At 34.0% G+C, this 18,683-nt stretch overlaps 2 protein-coding genes across 3 annotated transcripts; one reads left to right on the top strand and one right to left on the bottom strand.

Annotated features, from left to right (window-relative positions):
* Nucleotides 1-12,440: 12,440 nt before the first annotated feature.
* Nucleotides 12,441-14,813, top strand: LOC107631189 (manganese-dependent ADP-ribose/CDP-alcohol diphosphatase-like). Of its 2 annotated transcripts, none has more exons than XM_016334551.3 (2): nucleotides 12,441-12,680; nucleotides 13,581-14,813. In XM_016334551.3, the coding sequence occupies exon 2, from the start codon at nucleotides 13,618-13,620 to the stop codon at nucleotides 14,614-14,616; it is 999 nt and encodes a 332-aa protein (XP_016190037.1). In that variant the 5' UTR covers nucleotides 12,441-12,680; nucleotides 13,581-13,617; the 3' UTR covers nucleotides 14,617-14,813. The 2 variants fall into 2 exon arrangements, with proteins under 2 accessions (XP_016190037.1, XP_016190044.1); XM_016334558.3 differs by having other exon boundaries at nucleotides 12,539-12,680; nucleotides 13,584-14,813.
* A 1,874-nt stretch (nucleotides 14,814-16,687) lies between these two features.
* WR3 (nitrate transmembrane transporter) lies at nucleotides 16,688-18,060 on the bottom strand. Its single transcript, XM_016334571.3, has 2 exons — nucleotides 17,814-18,060; nucleotides 16,688-17,539 (listed from the first exon to the last, which is right to left on the bottom strand). Exons 1-2 carry the CDS (start codon nucleotides 17,944-17,946, stop codon nucleotides 17,052-17,054), a joined length of 621 nt encoding a protein of 206 aa, XP_016190057.1. The 5' UTR covers nucleotides 17,947-18,060; the 3' UTR covers nucleotides 16,688-17,051.
* Between the last annotated feature and the right edge of the window lie 623 nt (nucleotides 18,061-18,683).

Here is an 18,683-nt window from a genome sequence, read left to right as displayed (position 1 = left end):
TGCGTATGCATAGACTGAAAAATGATTTTTCTTTGTTTTCAATGGTTTTCTAACTTTCTAAACTTCCTTCAATTGCTGTTTAAGAGTACTATCTGGTAATTTAGAAGACGGTGACTTAGGCTTGGTATGTCAGTTGGGTGGTTTTATCTTGTGAACTAATGGGGAGCCGGATTAATGATGAAATTGAGATATTAATGATGGATGATGAGGTTGGAACTTGAAAATGAATGATTATGGTTAATGAGATGAGTATAAGCGAACTTGTGCTATAAGCAGTGATCTCTGAGATTGAGTATGTGATTGTGATATGCATTGTTCTTCATTGTAGGGGTTGTGGCAGTCTCCTGCCTGCATTTGGATGTAAGGGTTGTGGCAGTCTCCCACTCACGTGACATACATTGCATTGATAAGTCGCTATGTGCCTCGGGCAAAGGCTGTGGCAATCTCTTGCTTGTCGAGGTAGCTGTACCAGCGTAAGGTCTGTGACAGTCTCCCACCTACGTTGAGATGTGAGGGTTGAAGCAGGATTTCCCATTCACTTTTCACGCTAATGGAGAAGGTGGTAGGACACTCATCCCTCGAAATTATTCCTCTTGAGTATGTGTTTTCTCTCTGGTTGTAAGGTGGTAGGGTACTATCCCACAGAATCATACGGCATCCAGAGAAAGGTGGTAGGGCACTCTCCCTCAGAACATTTTTCTCTGAATGGAAAAGGTGGTAGGGCACTCATTCCTCATAATTATTCTTCCTGAGTATGCGCAACAGAGATACTAATTCGGGAGTTGCCGACCGGATTTTGTGTCGGGTTTGGCACTATAACCGACATGTGATATCACAGCCAATAGGACAGGCATTCATCATATGCATCTTCTATATGCTTGCTTGCTTTTATTACTTGAGTTATGCCTATTTGAATAACATGCCTAAATGCTAGTTGAATTACCTGCTATATATGTATATTACATGTGTTTTACTTGCTTGCGTTATCTATGATTGTCTGGTGCTGAGGAGGTTAGGTAGGCGGTGGCGATGGAATCGCGTGGAGGGTAGGTTGACGAAAGCTGTGGGATTCAGCAGTGTGATTGGTATTAGTTAGAAATCTCTTAAGTTTAGATAACCCGGTTTATAGTTTATGGTTTAAGTTATTTATTTTGTTAAGCTTAAATATCGGTATCTATGTGAAGTCCTAGGATTGCCTTTGGCATTTCGGAACCTTACATCTTATATTTTGGGCACTATTACCATACTGAGAACCTCTGGTTCTCATACCATATGTTGTTGTTGTTTTTCAGATGCAGGTCGTAACTACCTCGGTGAGTTGCGATATGGTAATGGAGCGGAGGATCTTATGCTCTCTTGTGTACTTTGATTATTTTGTTGTAGTACTTTCTCTGACCTTTTTATTTTAGACTTTATGGCCTTAGAGACTTGATTTGAGAGATAAGTTGTATAAGTTGTTTTAAACTTCTAAAGCTTTTGTATTTTAGTTTGACTAGCCACTTTAAACTCCGCAGGCTGTGACTAGTCGTCTTTTTGGTACATCATACTTATATATATATATATATATATATATATATATATATATATATATAATTTAATTATTACCTTGTGTATCCTAGAGCTATCTACAAGGTTTTATATGTATTATGTTTTGCTCTATTCGTACCTACACATTTAGTTACCGTGTGTGAACGCTTTGTGTTTTGTAATTCCACTTTATGCAACTTTGAGCTTTTATTCCGTCATTGGGCTTCTAGTTATATAAATTCCTGGATATATATTATATATTATAAGCTTTAGAACTATCGTGACACTTTGTTATCCTTTACTTTACGGCTAGAGGTATGGTTTAGGGTAACGGGGTGTTACACAATATTTGATACAAGAGTGTTTATAACTATTTTTTTTGTTGCTCACATTATCTCCTAATTCGACAAGTAAATGACTAATTCATAGAGTTCCATTTAAAAATTTGTTGTTGGCCAATGAATTATTATATATACAAAACGAGATTCGAACTCGACACTTGCTTAAACAAATGAGTGAACTAATCACTCGACCAACCCAATTTATTTATAACTAAATTGTCTTTATTAAATATGTATAATTTTTTACCTGAAATTTATAAAAAAATTTTAAAAATATACCTAAATTTTAATTTGTTTCAATTGTGTCCCTGATGAACTAATGTTTTAAATATGTATGCATTATATCCTTTTATCATTTTTTAAATCAAAATATATTTTTTCCATTTTACCCTTATAATATCTTCATCTCTGTTTCTCATCATACTCATAACTTCATCTGCCCTCAATTTCTCTCATCATCAGACATCATACATCACAAGCCACCTCTACTTCTACTACCATCATCGTCCTCCTTCATCTTCTCTGCCTTTATCACAACCGCCACTACTCCTTCTGTGCCATCCTCACTCTTAGCCTTCTACCATCACCACCGTCTCCAGCAGTGCACTACCACCGTCCTCTATCGCACCATTCCACCACTTCCTCCAGCAATAATAGCAAAAGCTCTACACGGAATAGAACAAGTAAAAGGATGCTTTAGAAGAACGATATCGCCGTTGCCATGGTCATCCCACTACTAATCTTCCATTGTCATTCTTCATCTCCATCACCACAACTACAACCCTCACAACCACATATCTAACTCCACAACCCTGACTTCACACCCTTCTCTCCCCACTTCTGTCTCTCTGGATCTATTGCTCTATGCTTTCATTTTTCTGAATCTTGATGTCTTTCTTCCCTCAAACTTCTATTTATTCAGAAAAAATTGAATCATGTTGTTGTTGTTGGAATTAAAAAATGTGATTGTGGTAATAGAGTTGTGGTGGTAGAGGTTGGAGATGGCATAAGGATGGGATAAGATTACGTTGATAAATTGGTATTTTGGGAGGGTGGGTAGTAGCGGTGAGAGGTAGGGGTTTGGGAGGGTAAGATGATTGGGGTGACAGTGGAAGGGTTGGGGGTGATTGAGGTGGTAGCTGTGAAAAGTTGTGTCGATGTTATAGTGTTTGTTGTTTTGTTGGAGAATAATGCTATGGTGTGGCGGTGGCAATAACAAAAAAGAGAGAGTAAAACTAAAAGATGAAGATAGGTCATGTAGGAGTATTACGGTGGTGGGTGATGTGGTGGCATAGGATGGGACCGGGAGAATGATGCTATGATGATGTTGATGATGATGATTGAATTAAGGGTAAATTTAAAAAAAATGTTGGATGCCTAAAATTTGATAAAAAGATATAATTGACACATTTAAAATATTTCAGACAAAATTAAAATAAATTAAAATTTAAAGATATTTTAAAAATTTTGATAAATTTTTAGGATAAAAATATATATATTTTTAATTAAATTTTACTCAATTCTAGTAAATCAAACATATAAGTCATGTTAAGATCATGGTTAGTTTCGTTACTGCAATAATAAACACTTATAACTATCATAACTCTAGTACTAATTAGCAATATTGTCTCGTCAAGATAGTGAACTCGTAGTTTTTATCTCAATTTGTTAAGCTAATTTAAAATTGTAATTCATTGAGTTGTAAAATAGAACATAAACATGACTCATAAAATATAAAAATTTAGAAAAATTTGATAGCAAAAATTACAGAATTGTATTCAGTGCCAATTACAACCATTCAAGTTCAACAACAAAGTTCAACAATCTAATTCAAACAAAAAATACCAGCATAACAAAAATTCAAGAATTATATTCAATGTCACAACAACAATTCAACCATTCAGTTGAAAGAAATTTAACCAAAAAAAATTCCATAAAGCATTTTAAGTAATTCAGAAGAAAATAGAGTAAAACAAATTTAAGCCACTAAGATAACCAAAGCACTATTTAAGTCACACCATCATATCAAAACCAAATAAACTTTGTCACGTGAAGTTCCAAGTATAAGCAGGTAAAATGTAGAGTGCCCTCAGATCTTATGGCTTACAAAATTTTAATGCTCATAGACAGCTACTAAGCCAATTGTGTGCATCAAATCCTCTCAACAAGATTCCGAGATTTTTAATCATAGACAGCTACTGTCTCAATACAGTTTGTCCTAAACATCATTGGGCATAATAAATTAAGGTAAGACATGATGCTCAGAGATTAAGCATGTATAAACATAGAAGGGAAAGATAAAACAAAGATTCACAACAATCAACATCTATAATAATAAATCAAAATGATAGCAATTTTTACCAAAATAAAAATAATTGTTAACAGTGGGTGACAAAGGCAAAAGGAATGGAGAGGCTTTGAATCATGTTCAATGCTCTTGCTTGCAATAAGTAGTAGAAATATTTATTTTGAAGTTTGATCAATTATACTTTTCAATTGTAAAGATTCATTAAGTAGTAGATTGAACATATTTACTTTTCAATTGAAGTTTGATCAATAAGTAGTAGATTGAACATTAAAGACTGAAGAGGATAAAGAAGTCTTAACTTACCTACTGAACTAGTAGCAAAGGAGAGGAAAGAGCAGTGATCCAGATTCTAGAGCTATAGAGGCGGAGTTAGAGAACCAGAGACAAAGAGGCAGAGGCAGAGAGTCTCGCAAGTCGCAATTGCAAAGTGACGCTCACGCAGTCTAGCCACCATCAGTCCAATTTGACAGCACCATCGGCAAACCTCACGACGAGTCGGTGACACTCTAAATTGGGGATTCCTATCGCGCAAAATTCAAATTTCAGAGGAATAGAGAGATAGAATCAAAGAGAGAGAGAGTCAGAGATTGAGACTTGAGAGAGGTGAAAATTTGAAATTTTGGCGATGGAGAATTGGAGATAAACTGTAAAAGTGAGGGAGATTAAGAGATTAGAGAATTTATTGTTAGTTTTCTATGACTCCTCCATCTTCCATGGTCTTCTATTCAGATTGGGCCATTGGGTTGGGTTGGACTGCAATTAGGGCCAAGAAAATAGCTTCTTCAACTTGGAGCACAACATCGCGGCAGCAGCAACAATTTTGGCGGCTCTGCGTTTTTGAGCGGCGATTTTGCACAATGCAGCTTGGTTCTAGACGAAAAGAAAAAGCGCAACGGAAAGATGGAGCAAAAGCGTAAAATCATGCATTTCCACAAGTTAAAACGTTATTCTGACTACCTTGTGCCTGATCAAATAATTTATGCATAGACACTTTTAGATATCCTTATATCTTTCCATTTATTTTTTTGTTTATTTAACAAAAGTCAAGGAAGTGTTTTTTTTAAGTAAATAAAATAAATGTTTTATTTATTAAAATATGTAATTTGTAGTAATTTTATGAAAATGCACTTTATCTCTTATCTTGTTTACAATATAAACGAAATAATATTGCACGTATCTCATTTACACTATAAACGAGATAAGGCCACATAACGTTGACGTGTATATTTTGTTTCCGGTATAAACGAGATACGTACAATCTTATTTCGTTTACACTGTAAACGAGATACGTTACGACAAATTTTCAGTACCTATAAAAGCATGTGCAACCCTTTGTATTCTCCACAAATATTTCACTACTTCTTCTCTATCTTTTTCTTCTAAAAATAAGCCAAAATATCTAGTAGTAGTGGATATTTGGTTATAAGTGTGTATCCCAATTGTCATATGAGAAATACTGATAATGAGGTGAAATTTGTGTGTGAGAATCCCATTCTGTTGCATACCCGATGAGTAAGTTCTTTGTCTAAACTGAAGAGTCTGATATTGAGTAGCGTCGGTGTAGCGGGAGAAAAGAGATCGGAAGGGTGGGGTATAGGTTGCTAGCACTGATGGAAAATGGATTTTTTTGGTTTCGTCTGTTTTGACTCCATGGCGATGTGCATGTGTGCCTGATGTTTGACATCTATGGGAGAATCATGGCGGAACAAGTAATGGAGCTTTCTGCAGAGGTTAGTGATGTCGATGGCGGTGGATCTGGACAGTCAAACTTCGTGCAGAATGATCCACCAATCCCACCACCACCGCTAGATGTTGCTCGTCCAGTGGAAGACATGGACGTTGATGATGAGGACTCAGACGTGGAGTATGTTGAGGATAGCAACGAGAGCGGTTCTTCTGAAGATGATGAGGAGGAGGAGTATATACCAGAGATCCCGGTCGAGCCATCATGTCGGTATCTTCTTCAAGCCCTGGACCTAAGTTATCTATATCCAGTCACTATCATATATTGGATCTGGATGCGATGCAAGAGAAAAATCCATTTTTCAACACCGGTGAAGACGATTACAACTTAAATAGTAGTGTGGAATTTTAGGTTAGCCATAGATTGAAAAGTCGAGATGCAGTATTGCAGGGGGTGAAGAATTACAGCATTCGCAGAAGTGCTGAGTACCGAGTTGCAGAGTCAAATTGATTAAAGTACCCTGTGCATTGCCCATAATCTGAAGCAAGCTGCCCTTGGCGTCTCCATCTTGCTCTCTGACAGAATCTCGGATATTGATAAGTTCAAGTTTAACTGTGTTCTATATTCTCAGTTATCATTGTTATGCTTGTTGTACATCTCAACCATGGTTGTTCTACTTCTTTAGGGAGGTGTGTAGCGTTGGAGGAGCGCACACGTGTTTAGCACCCACCATGTCTCATGACCACCGACAGTTGGACATCAGTCTCATCTGCTGTGTCATCCTTTCAGTTGATACAATCCTCGCCATCCGTCAGCATCTTTGTCCTACAAGGTGCAGTTAGGCAAAACTATCACTTCAAACCCTTGTACAGAAAGGTATAGATTGCGAAGAAAAAGGCAATTGCATGAATATACAGTGATTGGGAGGAGTCATACAATAAGGTGCCAAGGTTGCTGCAAGCACTATAGAGTTGTTTTCCCGGAACGATATGTGAGATCAGTGATGTGCCGTACTATGAGGGACACCTTATGGTGCGTGATTGTAGCATGTTTGATAAGGTATTTTGGGCCTTCTCAACATATGTGGAGGCTTTCAAGCATTGCAAGCCGTTCGTCTCCGTCGATGACACGCATCTATATGACAAATATGGTGACGTTTTGTTTATTGCAGTGGCACAAGACGGTAACAGCAATATCCTTCTTGTAGCCTTTGCAATTGTTGATCCTGAAACCTCGGAGTCCTGGTCTTTCTTTCTAACCAATCTAAGGCAACATGTGACCCCACAAGAAGACATGTTGATTATTTCTGATAGATCTCAGGTGATCAATGATGCACTGAGAGCTGACGATAGTGGGTGGTAGCCTCCTAGAGCGTTTCATGCTTATTGTATCCAGCACATGGCGGTGAATTTTATGTCTCGTTTCAAGTCTGCCAAGGGAAATCGGTATCTCATAAATGCAGCTTACAGTCCAAGCAAAGACTGGGTATGAGTGGTATATGGATGCATTGAGGGGTTTGTCACAAGAGATGGCGGACTGGGCTAGTAGGTTCAACAAAGAGATCTAGCTATAACACTTCGACGAAGGTTACCAATTTGGGCAGATGACGATGAACCTCTCCGAGTGCATGAATGCATGCTATTTACCGATTTCAGCCGTCGTACGATGCACCTACGAGCGGCTACAGTAGTTGTTCATCAAGAAGGGACGGGAGGCACATGCACAGGCAGTGGCGGGTAATCAATTTTTCCAATGGATGATGGCTGCTATTGAGAAGAACAGAGAGGAAATCTCGAAGTTGTGCGTCACTCACTTCGGCATATGGGCATTAGTGTTATTGGTTAAGGAGTTAGTGACCAAGTGTCCTCCCGAACCTCCCTAGCTTGACGACGACGATTCGGCACGTCCCGGAGAAGGTCAAAGACGTTCCTCGGTTTATTGGGAGTAGGCTGGACATCACCCTGTAAGTCCAATAGCCTGGAGTCATGAAGAACATGCTGCCCGTATAGGTGTCCAACGCGGCAAGCCCCCCGGCACTAATTCCAGTACTCCTGGGTAGGCCGATAGTCCATGAACGGGTGAATGGCGATCCAATGTCCTTCCTTAAATAGAGCCCTAAAATAGTCATACCAATCCCAGAGCTTAGTCGGCCACCAGACATCCTCATCCACTCCTATGGAGGTTAGGAACCTATCGACGTTGACCGGGGCCCCTGGCACTGGCTGCTCGCCTCATAACTGGTGTTTTACTCGGTCTACGTAGTGAAACTCAACTATATTGAAGCAGACGAGGTACAACAGACATCCATGTCTCCCATTCTGCCTCATCCTTTGCCGCAGCAGGCAGAGCTCTTGTAGAGCTAGATTGTTTTACGAGGTCCACAAGAACTACAACGAAATATGTACGATAATAATCAGTATCATTTTTCAACACATGATAAGTAATTTACTTTTTTTGTTACTGATTTAAAAAAAATAGAGTTTACCTCATCCAACTGAAATTGGTCCAACTCACGACGCCATGAGGACTCTGTGCTCATGCTGGTCCCAACTCTGCTGTGCCATACCTACCAACCTGTGAATACTCGCAAGAATGACAAAGCATCAATTTATCGCATATCATATTGGATTACAGAAATGACAAACAAGAAAACTATAAATCACATTTACCTCACATCCATGGGATACGTATAAAGTCGTTACTTTGGTGGACACCATTGGAGAAATCTCTGGTATATCCAAAAAACTAGCATTGGAGTGCATCCTGCAATTTCCGTGTTCGTCCGATGTGTTGTAGAGCATAGGAAATGGTACGTCCATGCAAGCACCACAGAACCCCAAGACAGAGAACGACACCACTGAAAGTCATCAAGGAGTGGCAGCCACTAGAGATGGACCTGATTGTTTGACTTGTCAGTCATCAGGTAACCTCCAATCAACAACATAATGTAGCACCTGGTGTACTGTCGGAGGGTGGTTGGATCATCCGTAATGGGAATCTGCTGGAGTCGCTCCCGAAGCCATGTCAGCTTGAGGGAGAAAAAATCCTTCCTCCATGCTCCCTACTGCTTAACCACAAGAGGCTTGGCACCAAGTAGCCACTCCACCAACTCCCAGCTCTCTGTCCCATACCATGTAAGAAAATCACGAAAACAGCCACCTATTGGCTCTCCATGCACCCATAACCCGAGGTGGTATGCGACGTCCTGTAGGGTGATGGTGCACTCACCCCATGACAGATGAAAAGTGTGTGTCTCCGGACGCCAACGCTCCACGAATGTTGTGATCAGAGAGTTGTCAAATACGAAATTTCTGAGAGGCACTGTATCGTTAAAGCTAGCCTCCATCAAATAAAGGACAATGGTGTCCGGTGGGATAAGTGTGTGACTCACTTGCCTAGAGAGAAGCAATCGAGGCCTCTAATAAAAAATTAAAAATTAAATAAGAAATCTATAAAACTATAAAGCTAGATTAATTAACACCAAGTAATACTCCCCATTAACATTCACAAAAGAAATTAACTTAAATAAAAATATTAACTTAATTAATTAATAACTTTATTAATTCCCATGTACTTAATAAATAGCTTCGTTTAAATAAAAAATCGTACTAAATAATTAATAACCAAGATACTACACAACTAGTTAATTAATAACTAAATCAATAAATAAGTAGAAATAAATTTGACAAATGAGTAGAAATATTTATCTAATAAATTAAGTTAAATAAAAATGTTTATTTAATTAATTAATAACTTTATTAGTAAAGATGTATACTTAATTTAAATAAAAATTGTATTAAATAATTAATAACCAAAATATCACACATCTAATGAATTAATAACTAAATTAATAAATAAGTAAAAACAAATTCGATAAATGAATTAAAATATTTACTTAATAAATTAATAAATATCAAGTTAGTTAATAACTAAATTAATAAATATCAAGTTAATAAATAAACTTAAATTACTAAAAGCAAACCTTATCAACCATACATTCATCCATCTAACATGTCTTATACACCACTTCTATGAAAAGTATCCTAACTATGGCTTCACTCATACATGATTTAACATAAACACAAAGACAACAACGACACTAACTTCGAAGTTGGCTGCCCCTGCGTTGTGCCATATCGCGTTCAGGCAGTTGATGTCCAGATCATGTGCATATGCGCGTACCATGCTCACCTAATAAGTTGATAATATAGTTAGAAGATGGTAGAAGTTGGAGAAAATTTGAAGAAATAGATGAAAACCAACTCCAAATGGTGCTGTAAACGAATTGTATATATAGGCCGTGTTTAGTCTTATCTCGTTTATAGTGTAAAAGAAATAAGACTGCACGTATCTCGTTCATACTCTAAACGAGATAAAACCCTTATACAACACATATATAAACGTGATACAGTTACATCGTTTCGTGCTTTATCTCATTTATAATAATCTTATTTCGTTTACATGATAAGGAATAAGGTGCATTTTCATAAAATTACTATAAATTACATATTTTAATAAATAAAATAATAATAAAAAATTTAGTTTATCTTCTAAAATAAAAATCTAAAATTTAAAATATCTAAATTCACATTATTAACATCAAAGTAATGATTTTAGAGCAAGAAGATCAATAACATTTACATGTTTCTTATCCTATATCTGTAAATTAGATTCAAATATACCCTTACCGCAAATTTTAGGTTAGAATATAGGATAATAAATTCTTCATTTTTAAAATTAATAAAGTCAATAAAAAATGATATTATCCAGGGATAGATTTATTCACAAGAGAGTGGGGCAATTGCACCAGTAAAATTTTAAACTTTCTTGAATAGTTTTTAATAAAAAAAAATTATTTGCCCCACTATATTATTAATATTAACCTCACTAGATTAAGTTATCATAAAAATTATTTTACTACAGTTAACTCTACTAATATAAAATTATTGTGTTAATTAATTTCAGATTAAAAAAATTATCTTATTAAACTTATTTTAATATTAAACTTTAGAAAGAAAAATTAATAAAAGTATAAAAAAAAAATTAAAAGTCAAAATAAATTACACTTTTATAATTACTCTAAGTAAAATTTTTACTTTTCAAAGTAGCTTATAAAAATTAACTTTTAAATATGACTTTTTAAAAGTTATAGCATTTATATTTGGTAAATCAAATAAAAAATAACTTTTAATAAACACAAGCAATATTTATTAGTTTGGTAAAATAGCTTTTAAAATTTAAAAATATTATAATAGACATAAATATAAGCATTAAATTTAAAAATTAGTTAACATATGAGGTTATATTAGACTTTTAAATTTTAAAAAGCACAAGCTAAACTTTGAAAAGCTCTATGTTGGTACTTTCAAAAATAAGATCTCTTAAAAGCTGCAAGTACAAGCAGATAGTCTTTTTGATTTACCAAATACAAAATAAAGAGCTTGAGCTTTTAAAAAGCACAAATACCTCTTCAAAAAATTTTACCAAACCGAACCTAATTATCTCAACTTCTCAAGTCCCTAACTCTTGGCTTATGTTCTATTCTTTTTCAATTTTTAATTCTATCCATTAGATTTTTTTTTCATTTATTTTTTACATTTGATTGTCAACTACTTTATATTAGATATGTGTTTCGATGATCGATTTTCAAATTTAATAAAAATTGGTATTCTTTTTCAAAAATTAATTAAGACTCGAAAAAATATTGTTTATCCATTAGTATTTCTTCTCTTAAAGTTAGTTTTAGTTTAGTCCATAATAACTGTATTAGTTGAAAAAACTATCTCTACTATGAATATCCTAAAAGGTTGACTTCATAATCGTGTAAAAGATAAATTTTTAATAAATACTTAGTAACATATATAAAAAGAGAGATATTTAATTATATTGACAATAAAAAAATTACTTAATCTTTTTAAAATATACAATTTTAAAAAATAAAATTTTAAATTATTTTATTATTTTAAATTATTATTTTATCATTTTAATTTATTAATTAAATAATTCAAAAATTAATAATATTTTATAATAACATAATATAATTATAAAAATTATTATTATATTATATACATTTTGTTTTCATTATCAAATTTTTTTAAATTCGTTGTTGATATTATCAATTAAAAATAAAAATATTATTTATATATTAAAATTAATTCTAAAAAATATGTATTTTATATTTTAATATATATTTTAATAATTAATTAATAATTAATTTTAATATATACTTAACATAATTGATAATGGCAATATTACTCCCCTAAAATATTTACAATTAGTATTTAGTAAGCAAACATGCTGGTGTTGGTGGGTTGAGTTTAAAATCCGAGACAAAGCCGCAGTATTATAAGGAGGATGAAATACGCCAGAAAAAGCAAGAGACAACACACATGGTAGCTTGGGGCGCGTGAGACATTGGTCAATGGCCATGGTTACAAAGACACGTGGCGTTAATGAACAGGTAGAGAGACTCAGAGACTAATTGATAACTGTGTTAGTCCCGTGTGCCTGACAACTCGGCAAAAAGACAATTTTAGCCCCTCTACTTTTTTTAGCCAACAAAAAACCTAAATTTTTAGTCATTCGATTATGAATTTAACTTATTAATTCATAAATAACTTCCTTGCAATTCCCCCAAATTAAAAAGTTTATATAACCCCAACTCTAAACTGCAGCTTCAAACCTCGTCACAATCGAAAACTCTCTCTAGTATCCACATACATTGTGTCATTGTGGTATATACATATATATGCTCTGTTGATGATTGCTCCACTTCCATCTCAGGATTCAAATTCAATCATTGTTTATTAAACTCGGACAAGTACGTCTTTAATTTGATTTCTATTCTCTCTCTCTCTCTCTCTCTCTCTCTCTCTCTCTCTCTCTCTCTCTCTCTCTCTCTCTATATATATATATATATATATATATATTTTGCTGGTTTATTGTATCATCTGAAAGCAATTGTTCTTCGTTGGTTTGCTTGCTTTATAGGTGATTTTAGTGTACCTTAGTGGGCACATTACATACAAATTTAATCTAATATGTGGAAATTATTAATTTAACTCGAAGGGAAATCTGGAATCTTTGATGTGATTGTGACATCAAATAATGAAAACGAGGGTGTAACTGGGTTTTGAATTTTTGATAATCTTTTCAATCTTAATTGGCCATTAGAATTCAGAATTTCTCATGTTCTCGCGCTTTATAATGCTTCAATAGACACTATTCTGATCGCAACTAATTGTGATTACTGTGTGTCCTATCATCCATGCTTCGAACAATTTCTTCTGCACATCCTTCTTTAAGTTCTTTCTATTATATCTATAGATCACTGTGCAGTTTGTGTACAATGAGAATGTCTTTTTATCTGGACTTGAAAGTTGAAACTTGTTACCAGATAACTGATGTTGTATCTCTAGTTTTGTTTGATTTTGAAACTGTCTAGTTATAACAGGACAAGCCATGATTTTGAAACTTTTTGTTGTATGCCACTGTATTTTCTCATTCCCGTAAACACTAAATTTTTTGATATTATCAAATTCAGAACTTTTTGGTGGATGATAGATTAATGTACCCACCATATATTTGTAGAATTAATGAAGTTAGTTAATATCATTACAAACAAACTCATAAGAAGTGATTTGTAATCTCAAATTAAATTGCTTATATATGAGAAAATTCTATTCTGCTGATACATATATAATTGATTTTCTATGTCCAGTAGGAGCTTGTGGGGAGTTTAGGGACATAGATACACCATGGGTTATGCCAACGGGCAAGCTAATTATGTTAATGGAGAATCTACTTCAAATAGGAAACAACAACCTCTCTTTTCTTTTGGATTGATTACTGATGTCCAATATGCAGACATTCCAGATGGTCGATCGTTTCTTGGTGTTCCTCGGTACTATAGGCATAGCATTCTTGTATTGCAAAGAGCAGTTAAAGAATGGAACAATCACCAGAGGCATAATTTTGTGATAAATTTTGGAGACATTGTTGATGGATATTGTCCGAAAGATCAGTCTCTTAAAACGGTAAAGAAAATTGTTCATGAGTTTGAGAACTTCAAGGGACCCGTGTATCACTTGATTGGCAATCATTGCCTATACAATCTCCCTCGCAGTCAGTTGCTTCCGTTGTTGAGGATTCAGAGCGATAAAGGGCACGGTTACTATGATTTCTCGCCCATGCCAGAGTATAGGTTCGTTGTTCTCGATGGATATGACATCAGCGCCATTGGTTGGCCCAAGGATCATCCAAGAACATTAGAGGCCTTAAAGTTCTTGCAGGCAAAGAATCCGAACGAGGACAAGAACAGTCCAATGGGTTTGGTTGGGCTTGAGAGAAGGTTCCTCATGTTCAATGGGGGTGTTGGAGAGGAGCAAATGAAATGGTTGGACCGCGTCCTTGAAGAATCAACAAGATTGAAACAGAAAGTTGTGGTCTGCTGCCATCTTCCTCTGCATCCCGGCGCATCGTCGAAGGAGGCATTGTTATGGAATTATGACGAAGTAATGAACTTAATACATAGATACAATTGTGTGAAGCTATGTATAGCAGGACATGATCACAAAGGTGGATACTCAATTGATTCACATGGCGTACACCATAAAGTTCTTGAAGCTGCATTGGAGTGTCCTCCTGGGACAGATGCATTTGGATATGCTGATGTTTATGATGACAGAATATCGCTTCATGGCACTGATAGAATGAAGAGTGTAGATATGTACTTTAATCCTAAGGCAGATTTGTGATCAAAAGATTGTTTGGTTGGTTCATGAGTCTACAAAGTTCTGCTGAAGAGAAAAATATTCAGCAAGCACTAACATAAATGGCGGTTTTGTCAGAAATGATCTGCTTTAACAAATTTTGATTATTCTTGTAAAATTGTTAGCAGGCTTTGTTCCAGATATATATAAATATATATATTCAATGATAAACTTCCTCTTGTTTCTTAGTGCAGTTATTTTTCATTACTATAAAAATTAAGTAAATAATAAATAATAAATAAAATTCAATCTAAATCTGCGCATTCAACTGCTTTCAGCTTACTTCACTCCAGGTGGCTTAGCTCTCATTGCAAGCTAATACTACATTTTTGGAGGGTGAATTCTATGGTGTAGAAGAAGAGAATTTTTTACATCTATATATATTTGTTGTCAATAAAAAAAACTACCAACTATCTAGGGAAAGAAAATTTAAAAGACAATATCTGCTATTGTTTTGATAAATTGCAGAGTTTATTTTTTGTTTTTTTGCTATTCCTTGAAACACGTGAAGGAATTTAATAACTAAATATTTATTTAATTAATGATTATAAAAATGATATTGAACCTTTTTTTTTGTGAATTCTATTTATTTTGGATAATGATTAAGGTTTAAAAGGTTAAAACATTTTCATAAATAATAATTATAGTAAACAATATAAAATTTGCAATATACGTAAATATAATCAAATTTAATATTTAATATAGTCACCAAAAAAAAAATTCAATACTTGATATGTGAAATAATCAAATTTATCTCACAGTTAAAAATTAACACATAATAAATTAAAAATAATTAATATTCATCTATCAACTTAAAAATCAAAATACAATATAAAATACTGTTTAATATTTAAAATAGATAAATTTAAATTTAAATTAATATTCAAATCATATATATTAATTAAAAATTATATTTACGTATATCACAAATTTTAAATTATTTACTAGAACTATTATTTATGAAAATTTTTTAACCTTTTAACCGTAATCATATTGTTTTTCTAAATATATATTATTTTCTCAAATTTTTTAACCAAATTATTACTCTTTTCATATTTCTAATAAATTTTGATAGTTATTTTAAATAATTATTTAATTTAATTAGTATTTTAAAATAAATTTTGTTCATTATTATTCCAAAAAATGTATCTAATTACTATAGAATTTTTTTTATGTATTTCTTGTGAACATTTTAGGAGACTTTTTTTTTTCTGCTGCACCATACTTAATATATGCTTTAATATATATAAAAAGTTAATGACTTTTTTCTATAAGTCTTGTAATTTATAAAATTTAGGTCTGTATTTTTAATTTTTATTTATAAATATGGTTTGATTCAAAATAAATAAAATTTTACAAAAACAAAAAAATTCAAATAAAGGTCCAATATTAATTTTATAATCACTAATTAAACAAATATTTATTATATTTAATTATTAAATTTCTTCTTGCACATCAAGAAACAAAAAAATTGAAAACATTTTGCAACTTAACAAAATAGGTAACTACTCCAATGAAGATTTAATTATTATCATCATGTAAAGATATATAATTTTGATCATTGGATGATAGATTGTAGGATTTGATTTTATTTGAAGTAAAAGTGTTATCTTTATTTAAAGTGTTGCTAAATAAATAAGTTACACTTTTTAAATAAAAATCATCATGAGAAGATATTTTTGGCATCTTCATGGGAGTAGTTGCCAACAAAATAATGGTAGATATTGTTTTTAAATTTTCTCTCTCTGAACACTTGGTACCTTTTTCTATTGACAACAAATATATATATATAGGTGTAGAAGATTTTCTCCTTCTACACCATAAAATCCACCTTTTTGGAGTTGAGTTTGGCTTTCATGATGTACCACTCACCTAGATGCCATCCTAGACATTAAATTGTGTTATTACACTTTCTATTTCTTTTTATTTGTCATTGCTACATTGACATAAAAATATACCAAAATACTATATTTATGGAAAAAAGAGAACAAAAGGAGTATTCGATATCAGTCTTCCTTAAACCCAAAAAAAAAAAAAAAAAAAAAAAGAACACAACTTTCGGAAGAGTTCATCGTGCTTCACGTAATGCCCTCATGATTATTTAATCATTATGGAATTAATGATCCGATTTTATAATTCATACACCAAAGAGAGAGTTTACTTATTTAACAATAACTATAAATCTCCATATCTTCATAATTTCCCCTCTAATTCTGCTTGCTCTGTTTTAATAACTCAGCATGAACTTAACATAGGTACATTTTTTTTTAAAAAATTTTATAGCAGCAAGCGCTTATGTTGTGACAACTGACATACACCATAGAGCAAGAACACAAAAGAAAGAAAACAAAGCTACGTGTCTTTTCCAGTACTTTTACCTAGTAGCATGCATCTTCAGTTGATACTTGATATCCTATCAATCACTTGGAAACCTTACCCTTCCTCTTCTCGATGTAGAAGAACACAAAGAGTGACATCACCGAGAAAACACTGAAGCAAATTGAGCATATATCAAGGGACGCGTGGCGCCCGATGATTGCTTGGATCTCAAACAAGTTTGTTGTCTTCTTAGCATCAGTGGTCTGACCGTAAGCAACTTCAGCGTCATTAGAATCAAACGCGTAGGCGCGTACGAAGTACGTGGCGGTGGGCACGTCGCGCTCGATCACCCACTCGAAACGATTAACGGTCTTGTTGGAAGCGTCGTAGGGTTTGGCCACGATCTTGTGCTGGCACGTTTTGTCCCTTGAGAGGTCGTCCTCCGTCTTCCTCCACGCGCGGTCTTTCTGGCTGATTGGCGCGTAGCACAGCTTCACCTTAACGGTCTGATATGCAGAGTCTGTTCCGGCTGGTAAGGTCTTGTTAAGACCCCATGTCACTGTTATTTTGTCTATTCCAGCTTTCAAAACTGCCAAATTGGAAACAGCCGGTAAATAACTATTATAAATTCACTGAATTTCGGATTATAATATAGTTGTGCAATTTACACCTAGTATGCATTAACTAATTTTAATTTCGTTGTTGTTTATTGATAACAGAAAATACTAAAAACAAATAATGAAACTAATCAGGTCCTTTTATTTAGTGACCTAATTATACAAGATATGCAAAATTTGGGTTTGGTTCGGAGAAGTTAAGATTAATGATGATGGAATTTGGCACGTGAGTTGTGGTTTTGTTACCTTGTCCTTTCTTGGGGGAAGCGGTGACATCAAGGGTTTTCTTCAAGGAAGAGAAGTGACCTTTGCCATAACAAGTTCCGGTTAAGCAGCAAAGGACAAGTAGTGATGCTACCACAACCAATCTTGATGCCATTGTTGCAGAGAGGTTAGAAAAGTCAACTTTGTGAGAGGGTGAGTTAAAGAGAGAGAGAGCGCACGGCCAAATCAAATTAATTGGAAATTATGTAATTTGGAATCTGAGTGGGATGCATGAGTTTTAAGCCTTTTATACAAGGCCTGGTCCTATAAAATATTAGGAAATCGATAAATATGTATGAGGAATATAAATTGAGTTTTTTTTATCAACCATAGCCACGAAAAGTCCAAGTCCCAAAAATTCTAAATTTTATTAATACCACTTGAGTGTTTTTTGGAAAAAAATAATGGAAGATTCAAACAGGCAAGTGGTAGATATGGCCCTTGGGCTTGTTAAAAGGGCCAATTCATACTGAGATCTAAGCAGCAACTCCTAATTTATATGTTGACTTTTTTTTTCTTCTTCTAAAATATGCATGACACATGAAATGTGAACAATCTTAGCGCAAGTCTATTTAGTTATATTAGGAGATAAGTCTCAAAGTAGTCCCTACAGTTGCACTCGAGTCTCATAGTAGTTACTGAACTTAATAGTTACTCATATTCGTCCTTGAAGTTGAAGTTGCACTCTGGGACTCAGATTGGCACTACCGGAAAGCTGATCTGGACTCTTTCGTGACACGCTGACCAAGTAACGGCTAGCTGACATTGATTAGTAAACTTTTATGGTACAATTTGGTCCCTAAATCAAAATTAAGAATTTTAATCCCCAAATTTAATTATTATTCTCTTCTC

Source organism: Arachis ipaensis, chromosome B1 (genome assembly GCF_059453495.1).
Source record: "Arachis ipaensis isolate K30076 ecotype BB chromosome B1, ASM5945349v1, whole genome shotgun sequence".
Lineage (NCBI taxonomy): Eukaryota > Viridiplantae > Streptophyta > Magnoliopsida > Fabales > Fabaceae > Arachis > Arachis ipaensis.
This window is presented reverse-complemented; position numbering and strand designations above follow the sequence as displayed.